Source organism: Coregonus lavaretus (assembly GCF_964263955.1).
Source record: "Coregonus lavaretus genome assembly, contig: HAP1_SCAFFOLD_1071, whole genome shotgun sequence".
Taxonomy (NCBI): Eukaryota; Metazoa; Chordata; class Actinopteri; order Salmoniformes; family Salmonidae; genus Coregonus; species Coregonus lavaretus.
In genome coordinates this window covers 142,501-152,500 of record NW_028166882.1, presented here as the reverse complement: position 1 = coordinate 152,500, position 10,000 = coordinate 142,501, and the positions used below count along the sequence as shown (strand labels likewise).

Below are 10,000 nucleotides of genomic sequence, written 5' to 3'. Positions count from 1 at the left end.
GAGAGAGTGAGAGAGTGAGTGAGTGAGAGAGACTGAGAGACAGAGAGTGAGTGAGAGAGTGAGAGAGACTGAGAGAGTGAGTGAGAGACAGAGAGAGAGAGTGAGTGAGTGAGTGAGAGAGAGAGAGACTGAGAGAGAGAGAGTGTGAGTGAGTGAGACTGAGAGACTGAGAGAGTGAGTGAGAGAGTGAGTGAGTGAGAGAGACTGAGAGACTGAGAGACTGAGAGAGTGAGTGAGAGAGTGAGTGAGTGAGAGAGACTGAGAGACAGAGAGTGAGTGAGAGAGAGAGACTGCGAGAGTGAGTGAGTGAGTGAGTGAGTGAGTGAGTGAGAGAGAGAGTGAGTGAGAGAGAGAGCGAGAGACTGAGAGAGTGAGTGAGAGAGAGAGAGAGTGTGAGTGAGTGAGCCTGAGAGACTGAGAGAGTGAGTGAGTGAGAGAGAGTGAGTGAGTGAGAGAGAGAGAGAGAGACTGAGAGAGTGAGTGAGAGAGAGAGAGAGTGTGAGTGAGTGAGCCTGAGAGACTGAGAGAGTGAGTGAGTGAGAGAGAGTGAGTGAGTGAGAGAGTGAGTGAGAGACAGAGAGAGAGAGTGAGTGAGAGAGAGACTGAGAGAGTGAGTGAGTGAGTGAGTGAGTGAGTGAGTGAGTGAATGAGAGAGAGAGAGTGTGAGTGACTGAGACTGAGAGACTGAGTGAGTGAGTGAGTGAGAGAGAGAGAGTGAGAGAGAGAGAGAGAGAGAGTGAAAGAGAGAGAGAGAGAGAGAGTGAGTACTCAACTGTGCCTCTCTCTGAGGCACAGTTGAGTACACCCCTCCATCCAATAGACCCCAGCAACTTCCTTTTGGATTCACGTTTACAGTATAGGGGATGCATTTGTGACATACCTTACATCTCTGACCTTGTCAATATCAGCATTTCGCTCTACTTACCGTGAAGTGACATTATAATAGTCATCATCATAATAGTAGTACATTACAGTATACGTTTGCCTAAAATAGTACCATTTAAAGGGAGTATGTCAGGGTCAATTACTGACAAATGAGAACACACTAATCCTCAGGGGTCATTTAGGGGCAAAACGCACCACTTTGTGAAGCTTTTGTTTTGATTGAAGAGCAAGAAAAGTATTCATTTGTTCCACTTCTTTCCCTTCTAAATGCGGTTGCCTAAGGACAGGCAGTATGCACATATCTAAATGTTATGAAAAAATCAGTATTTTTTTGCCACTCAGAACACAGACATTTACCTTAAGGGGAGTTACCCTCATTTTAGACTTACATTTACATTTTAGTCATTTAGCAGACGCTCTTATCCAGAGCGACTTACAGTTTAGTGAATACACTTTTTTTTTTATACTGGCCCCCCGTGGGAATCGACCCCACAACGCTGGCATTGCAAACGCCATGCTCGCCATCAACTGAGCTACATCCCTGCCGGCCATTCCCTCCCCTACCCTGGACGACTGCTGGGCCAATTGTGCGCCGCCCATGAGTCTCCCGGGTCGCGGCCGGCTGCGACAGAGCCTGGATTCGACCCAGGATCTCTAGTGGCACAGTTAGCACTGCGATGCAGTGCCTTAGACCACTGCGCCACTCAGGAGCAACACTTCCCAAGCATACATTTTCATGACAGCGTTCCTAATCTGCAGTAGGCAATTACTGCAGTAGCAGTTGAAAATCGGTAGGTTAACACCAAACCGTGAGGTTATTATGAATTCAGAGCAGTCGGATGAAGTCATAGTCAAATACATTTGAACAAATGACCAACAATATCACACGGAAAGTGATGTGAGCATTGCATTGTGGAAAGCAATGACTTTACAAGAACACGTATTGCAACGCGAGGCATGTATTTCTAGATTAAACACTGATTCAGTGTGATGAACAAGTACATGTATGATTTGGTGTGCTCTACTTGAACACGCGCTTAGAGTTTTGAAACCACTGCCTATATGAGGAGCTGTCGTTGTTTGTTTTATTACCACATACTTATGGAAATTGCACCGGTTGAGAGATGATGGCTCTCTTGTGCCTACAGTGAAGGGTACTTCTGATCCAGCAGGTGGTGCTAAGATCCCTCCCTATATGACTTGAATGATGAGTTGATTTATTCCTTATAGCTCCTAATGATTTTAAGGCCAGTGTTGGCAAACATGACTTCTGCTCCAGCAGGTGGCCATGAAATCCCCCCCTATATGACTTGACTGACCAGGTAGTTGATGGACTCCTTATAGCTCTTAATGATCTCAAGCAGAGTGTTGGCCACATGACCTCTGGTCCAGCAGGTGGCGGTGAAAATAGTCCCTATAGGAGTTGACTCATTTCTTTGAGGTCCTAAATGAAGGATAGGGCGTCAACAGTGCATCTCGGCCTAACCCTGTTCCGGGCCCATTTCTTCACTCGATGCTTCCGGTGTTCTTCATCTCCTCTTCAATAGTCCTTCTCCACGTCTTCCTTCCCGTCTAGCCCTGTGCGTTCCACTGAAGTGTCTGTGTTTTTATGTCGTTAGGAGTTTTGCTCACTGCGTGTCCCCCTTCAATTTCCACTTTCTGTCCCAGTTGGGTAGCTATCCATTATACTGTAGCCTACTTACTACCAATGTCACTGTAGTCAAAGGTGATTTTCGATTATTATGTATGAGTATTATTATATATTGTGATATTATGATGTTCAAGCCTATAGGGTGTGGTAACAGGCCCTCTGTGATTTGTTGTTGTACTGTACATGTCAAGTATCTGCACTCTAGCCTAATTAGCCTAAACTGCTAGGGAAAAGTCACTTCCGGTCGTAGCTGTATCCCACCTAGTCAAAACCTTGTTAGTCCTTATCCTAAAAGGCACCCTCTGTTCCTCGATATACTCCACCGAGGGCCGGCAGCCAGTAAGTACAGGTAAGAGACAATTATGGCAACAATAAGTTGTCCTATGAAAGCTAGTCAAATGTGAGATGTTCAACTGCACTGAATGATAAAGTGGCAGTCTGTGCTCTTGGGCCCTTAAGGCATCAGTGCACCCCCCCAATTTGTCCCTTTTGAAATGAACAGTTGAGACGGGCCCTCTTTCTGTGGCCTTTCTTTGACGACACATCTGAGGCTATCCTGCGGCAATACAAATGATCAACATCATAACAATAATTCCATTATAAGAAGCTTTATTATTGGTTTGCTAAGAAAGGTACCATACAATATTGGCACATCACTATCACCTCTGTATGCGTAGGAAATCAATCCCTTCATTGTGTGTGTGTGTGTGTGTGTGTGTGTGGGTGTGTGTGTGTGGGTAAAGGTACGCCACTCTCGGTCTCACAGTTTATGCACACGGTCGTCTTTATGCAACAATATGGAAGACATTCCCAAATGTGCTTACATCATTGCGTAATGTCAGGGAGTCACACAAACAGTGTGTGCTGTTTGGCTGCAACACACATTAGGCATAAGGATGATGACAACTATTTTGTAAACGCTCCAGCTTGCAGAGGGATCACCACCCCTCCCATCCGCACCCCAGGTCCTCTTGGCCCCCTTACTGTCAGGCCGAGTGGTGTCTAGAGAAGAAAGAAGAAGAGTGATGTTTATTAATGACAGTCAATACGACACGTCCTTCCATAGCTAAACAGACTCATCCTACTAGGTCAGTGTTTCCCAACTCCAGCGGTAGAGTAGCCTACCCCCAACAATACCCATTTTTCTTGTAGCCCTGGAGAGCCACAGCTGACTGAACAACCTGTCACCTAATTAGCAAGTCCTCAATGAGTAAAATCAGGTGCAACAACAACAACAACAACAACAACAACAACAACAACAACAACAACAATATGAGGACAGGGACACAGTGTACTAGCTGATCTCCCAGTTGTCACCGTTTGGCCTTGTGTTCCACATAGCCTATATCAGTATTGGAGTATGTTTCCCGCGCACGGTAGTTGCTTTCACGTCACCTTTGTAATCGCTCCTCCCTAGTCCCCTAGAACGAGCGCCCTCCCCTTTGCAACGCCTCCGAACATATCACAGAGGCGCGCTTTCTGTGCCGATGGCCTCAATCAGGTCGACCAAACGCAGATAATAGCGCACCACGCACCGGCGCTGAAGTCATTCATTCACTTGAACTCAACTAGCGAACACACCATGTCTGGAAGAGGCAAAGGCGGCAAGGGACTTGGAAAAGGAGGCGCCAAGCGTCACCGAAAAGTTCTCCGCGATAACATCCAGGGAATCACCAAACCCGCTATCCGCCGTCTGGCTCGCCGCGGCGGCGTGAAGCGTATTTCCGGTCTGATCTATGAGGAGACCCGCGGTGTCCTAAAGGTGTTCCTGGAGAACGTGATCCGTGACGCAGTCACCTACACCGAGCACGCCAAGAGGAAGACCGTTACCGCCATGGACGTGGTCTACGCTCTGAAACGACAGGGACGCACCCTGTACGGTTTCGGCGGTTAAACGCACTCTCTTCGGAACCTCAACACCCCGACTCGAACCCAAAGGCTCTTTTAAGAGCCACCCACATCCGCTTCAAAAGGGCCCATTCCATATAGTGTTTTTTTCTTTTCTTCCGTATGCTATTTGGTAGGAAAGTATGAGCCACTTCGAGTGGACAGGGAGTATTAAATAGCGGATTCTAATGTCCCTTCCCGTTTTAGCGCACAGAGGGAGGCCTATATCTGACAGTGGCAAAGTGTAGTGACGTTGTTATTTTGGGTCAAGCAATAGTGGCATTTGGACAACATAAAACCACCACCCGTCGGTAGATGTGGCTCGAAAAGAGGGGGACAGCGTTCGCGCGCGCGCACACACACACACACACACACACACACAGTCCAAAATGGGAGCCCTATGTCTGACGGTGCCAACGTGGGCAATTCTATCACCAGCATTATGTGGCACAACAATCGTGCCATTCGGACAACTATTCAGGCCCCCCTTTTGAAACACACAATTCCCCATCGGTCACAGAGCATAGGCTATAGAGAGGAGGGAGGGGGTGAGGACCCGCGCGCGCGCCCTCAATTGTCTTTGTTCGGGAAGCTAGCCTCTGAGCGGAAGGCTCTTTTGAGCGCTAGAGCTCCACTGGGCAAATAGCAGGGGCGCCTACGAGCAAGCAGGGGAGTGTCCACGGCCGCCGACTTTGATTAGCTTCCTCTTCATAAGACGGGTAAGCGCCCTTCACCCCCTCATTCGTTTCTGAGAAGCAACGAGACATCATCATGCCCGAGCCAGCAAAGTCAGCGCCCAAGAAGGGCTCCAAGAAAGCCGTCACCAAGACCGCAGGGAAGGGCGGCAAGAAGCGCAGAAAGTCCAGGAAGGAGAGTTACGCCATCTACGTGTACAAGGTCCTGAAGCAGGTCCACCCCGACACCGGCATCTCCTCCAAGGCCATGGGAATCATGAACTCGTTCGTGAACGACATCTTCGAGCGTATCGCCGGAGAGTCCTCTCGCCTGGCCCACTACAACAAGCGTTCTACCATCACCTCTAGGGAGATCCAGACCGCCGTGCGCCTGCTACTCCCCGGTGAACTTGCCAAACACGCCGTGTCCGAGGGCACCAAGGCCGTAACCAAGTACACCAGCTCCAAGTAAACAGCGCATTTGGACTGCTCTACTAACCCAAAGGCTCTTTTAAGAGCCACCCACTCTGTCAGTAAAAAGAGCATTTCCATCGCCACCGAATGAATGCGCAGGTAGGCTGCGTTACATTGTATCATTGTTTAATGGGCGGCGCGCGCCGGCTCGGAGAACGGCTACATTGTATCATTTCCCCCGCCCGTTCCAGCGTAGGGGTTTAGCGCGCCTTTTTTGTTGTCTTTGCACGCTGAATAGTAACCCATGTTTGTCGGCCTCCATTCCAGGTGAAGGCAATGAAAAATGGCACCATTTGACAAAGGGTGTAAATAAAAAAAGCAGTCTGTTGGGTTTGAATGGAAAGAAATGCCTTTTGTCGTTTAATGAGCGGATAGTCATTTTGAGTCGACTTCCTGAATCGGTAGGACACGGACGGGGAGAATGGACGCTCCATCATTGGACTATACCCTAATGATGTGAATGAGAACGATAATGGCAAGAATAAAAAGGGGGTGAATAATCCCGTCTAGGAAGAATAGGAGTAGGCATATATATATATATATATATATACGTAGCCCTTATTGCCAACGGGTCATTTCCGGTCCAGGTCGCATCATACATATATAGTCCCCTGTAGCTCAGTTGGTAGAGCACTGCGCTTGCAACGCCAGGGTTGCGGGTTCGTTTCCCAAGGGGGGCCAGTATGAAAATGTAGGCACACACTTAACTGTAAGTGGCTCTGGATAAGATCGTCTGCTACATGACTCAAAATGTCCATGTAAAGTGTAGTACATTTGAGGCACATAGTGTATTTTCCTTCCTACTACCCTCATGAGGCAACAGGATAAATATAATAATATAATATGCCATTTAGCAGACGCTTTTATCCAAAGCGACTTACAGTCATGCGTGCATACATTTTTGTGTATGGGTGGTCCCGGGGATCGAACCCACTACCTTGGCGTTACAAGCGCCGTGCTCTACCAGCTAAGGCAGTTGCTTCCACGTGAGGATATGAATGTGTCTGTAGGCCAAGTCACAGTATAACACAGTGAGCGAGCGGGCGGCCCTTGCGATAGTCGTTGGAGCAGCAGCGGATCCCAATGACTACCTTGGGGATAGCCTATACATTTACATTTTAGTCATTTAGCAGACACTCTTATCCAGAGCGACTTACATGAGCAATTAGGGTTAAGTGCCTTGCTCAAGGGCACATCGACAGATTTTTCACCTAGTCGCCTCGGGGATTAGAACCAGCCACCTTTCGGTTACTGGCACAACGCTCTTAACCACTCTTAACCACTAAGCTACCTGCCGCCCCATACATATATACAACAAGGAAAAGAAAAGAGGCCGCAATCAACCTTCTGACCCACATGCACCTGCTGGGATTCTTCTCCCAGTCCAACCACATATGCAGCCCTTGTCCCACTTGGGGGGAGAGAGAGAGAGAGAGACAGACAGAGAGAGAGACTCCCTCTATCTAGGCCTATATCAACGCGCCATGACCCATGGGGCGCCAGCCTCCATAGCGCCAGCCAGACACCAAGACCCACAGACACAAAGACCGAGGCGAGTCACGCTGCGGAGTCAAGCAGGTGAACAATATATTAGTAGAGACAGCCAACCTACCTACCTACCTACCTACCTACCAGAAGACAACACACAATCTCACTGTGTAGAAATAGTAGGCTACAAATACAACAACAACAACACTCACACTGCCAGTGCACAAAAAGTACTAATACAATAACACACACACACACATAGTGCAAGTAAGCATGTCGTAGGACTGTTTATACCATGTGGATCCTGTACATATGACGAATACAACCTGAAACTTGAGGTACAACACTAGTCTCAGCCAGGCCTCACAGGTGCATGTGTTTTAAGGTCCCCAAAAGAGCGCTTCTTTAAAACACCCCTGACCACATCAGGGGACCCCAAACCATTTGATTCCCTTGCCAGACATCTCGGCTCACTACACAACAAGTGCTGCTCGCAATCGGATGCACTTTTAGGCCATTTAGGAGACAAATAGCACAGGAAAACCAGTGCGCACCGCTCCACCCGACAGTCGAACGGTGAGGTTTTGAGCGAGCCGCAACAAAATGCACGGCCCTTCCGCGGCCCACATTACTTTATTCTGAACGGAGACAAGTCTGCTCGCTGGGCCGTTCGCTTTTGGACCAAAAACACGGCTCCGTCGGTGACTTTCGGGCCGATATAGGCGAACAGAAAACACAAGTGAAAGAGCATTTGGCCAGCCCAGAGAAGCCGAGCTGGTTGCCTTGAGTCTACATGGTTCTCATGTCGCGTTTAAGGCCAGCCCCCTGCTCGGTGTGGAGCTTCAATAGCGCAGAGCAGCGTCTACAGCAAACTACTCCTCGCAGACCGTGTGTGTGTGTGTGTGTACCGGACCAAACGACAGACAGACAGACAGACAGACATGGCAGAAGTCGCACCAGCACCCGCAGCCGCAGCGCCGGCCAAGGCACCCAAGAAGAAGGCAGCAGCCAAGCCCAAGAAAGCGGGACCCAGCGTAGGAGAACTCATCGTCAAGGCTGTGACCGCCTCCAAGGAGAGGAGCGGCGTGTCCCTGGCCGCGCTCAAGAAGACGCTGGCGGCAGGCGGCTACGACGTGGAGAAGAACAACTCCCGCGTCAAGATCGCAGTCAAGAGCCTCGTCACCAAGGGCACCCTGGTCCAGACCAAGGGCACCGGTGCATCCGGCTCCTTCAAGCTCAACAAGAAAGCCGTCGAGGCAAAGAAGCCCGCCAAGAAAACCGCAGTTCCCAAAGTAAAGAAGGTGGCCGCCAAGAAGCCCGCCGCGGCGAAGAAGCCCAAGAAGGTAGCAGCCAAGAAGGCCGTCGCCGCAAAGAAGTCCCCCAAGAAGGCCAAGAAGCCCGCTACACCCAAAAAGGCCGCCAAGAGCCCCAAGAAGGTGAAGAAGCCCGCCGCAGCGGCCAAGAAGGCGGCCAAGAGCCCCAAGAAGGCTACAAAGGCAGCCAAGCCCAAAGCCGCCAAGCCCAAGGCAGCCAAGGCCAAGAAGGCAGCCCCCAAGAAGAAGTAAACCTATTACAAACAGTGTTCTACTCGACACATGTTGTACCACAAAAGGCTCTTTTAAGAGCCACCCACCTCTTTCCATAGAAAGCGCATTGATTTCCATGTACTATCTGTCGTGAAAAAGAAATTACGCACACTAGGCTACTTTTACGCACACAACATCGTCCCACTCTGGGTGTGTGCGAAGGGAGAGGAATATAATAGAGGGCCAAAATGGCTTAGAAATTCGACCTCACGAGTGCACCCTCACCAGCCATTTGTATATGAGCCACTGGGCTATTCCCGTTCAGAGGCAGGCTGCTGTGATGTGTTACAAGTGCCATGTAATAACAATACTATAGTGGCTTCGAATTCAAACTCACGAGTGCACCCTCAACAGCCATATTTATATATGAGCCACTGGGCTATTCCCGTTCAGAGGCAGGCTGCTGTGATGTGTTACAAGTGCCATGTAATAACAATACTATAGTGGCTTCGATTTCAAACTCAAGAGTGCACCCTCACCAGCTGTTTGTTTCCCATTTGGAGAGAAATAATGTGAGGATTTCATGTCGGACATTTTGGCGCTCACGCGAAATGACACAAAGTAACAAAGTCGGAGGGACACAAAGTAGCCTCTCACTCGCTGCCTGTGGGTGGGAACCGGCTTAGGGCTGTCTGTCTGTCTGTCCCTCGCTCCAATTGGATAAGGCCACACCGGCCCGGTGGCCAATCGTTGCCTCTTGTGGCGAGGTATAAGTACGGCTCTCGAAGTGGCGAGCGGCTCATTCAGACTTTCTGTGACTTTCTCAAGATACCAATATGAGCGGAAGAGGCAAAACCGGAGGCAAGGCCAGGGCGAAGGCAAAGACCCGTTCATCCCGTGCCGGGCTCCAGTTCCCCGTGGGCCGTGTGCACAGGCTACTGCGCAAAGGCAACTACGCCGAGCGTGTGGGCGCTGGCGCACCAGTCTACCTGGCCGCCGTGCTCGAGTACCTGACTGCTGAGATCCTGGAGTTGGCCGGCAACGCTGCCCGTGACAACAAGAAGACTCGTATCATCCCCCGTCACCTGCAGCTGGCCGTCCGTAACGACGAGGAACTGAACAAACTGCTCGGCGGTGTGACCATCGCTCAGGGTGGTGTGTTGCCCAACATCCAGGCAGTGCTACTCCCCAAGAAGACCGAGAAGGCAGTCAAAGCCAAGTAAATTCGCTACTGCGACTTCAACTTGACTACTCAACCCCCAAAGGCTCTTTTAAGAGCCAACCACCTAGCTCTCCAAAAGCGCAAAGTACCTTTCTATGACCGCTACACATTGAGTGGGTGTATACACAACTATTTCGACATTCTGTGCCCACATGAGGCCTTCCATGAACAACAACACCTACTAGGCCTCGTT

General features: G+C 49.8%; 3 protein-coding genes across 3 annotated transcripts; all 3 read left to right on the top strand.

Annotated features, from left to right (window-relative positions):
* Window positions 1-5,194: 5,194 nt before the first annotated feature.
* Window positions 5,195-5,569, top strand: LOC311114143 (histone H2B; the record flags this gene model as incomplete). The annotated part of the gene is made up of 1 exon (XM_084189420.1): window positions 5,195-5,569. One exon carries the CDS (start codon window positions 5,195-5,197, stop codon window positions 5,567-5,569), a length of 375 nt encoding a protein of 124 aa, XP_084045546.1.
* Window positions 5,570-8,000: 2,431 nt separating this feature from the next.
* On the top strand, window positions 8,001-8,624 carry LOC311114140 (histone H1; the record flags this gene model as incomplete). Its single annotated transcript, XM_084189417.1, has 1 exon — window positions 8,001-8,624. One exon carries the CDS (start codon window positions 8,001-8,003, stop codon window positions 8,622-8,624), a length of 624 nt encoding a protein of 207 aa, XP_084045543.1.
* Window positions 8,625-9,421: 797 nt separating this feature from the next.
* On the top strand, window positions 9,422-9,808 carry LOC311114139 (histone H2A; the record flags this gene model as incomplete). The annotated part of the gene is made up of 1 exon (XM_084189416.1): window positions 9,422-9,808. The coding sequence occupies one exon, from the start codon at window positions 9,422-9,424 to the stop codon at window positions 9,806-9,808; it is 387 nt and encodes a 128-aa protein (XP_084045542.1).
* Window positions 9,809-10,000: the final 192 nt, after the last annotated feature.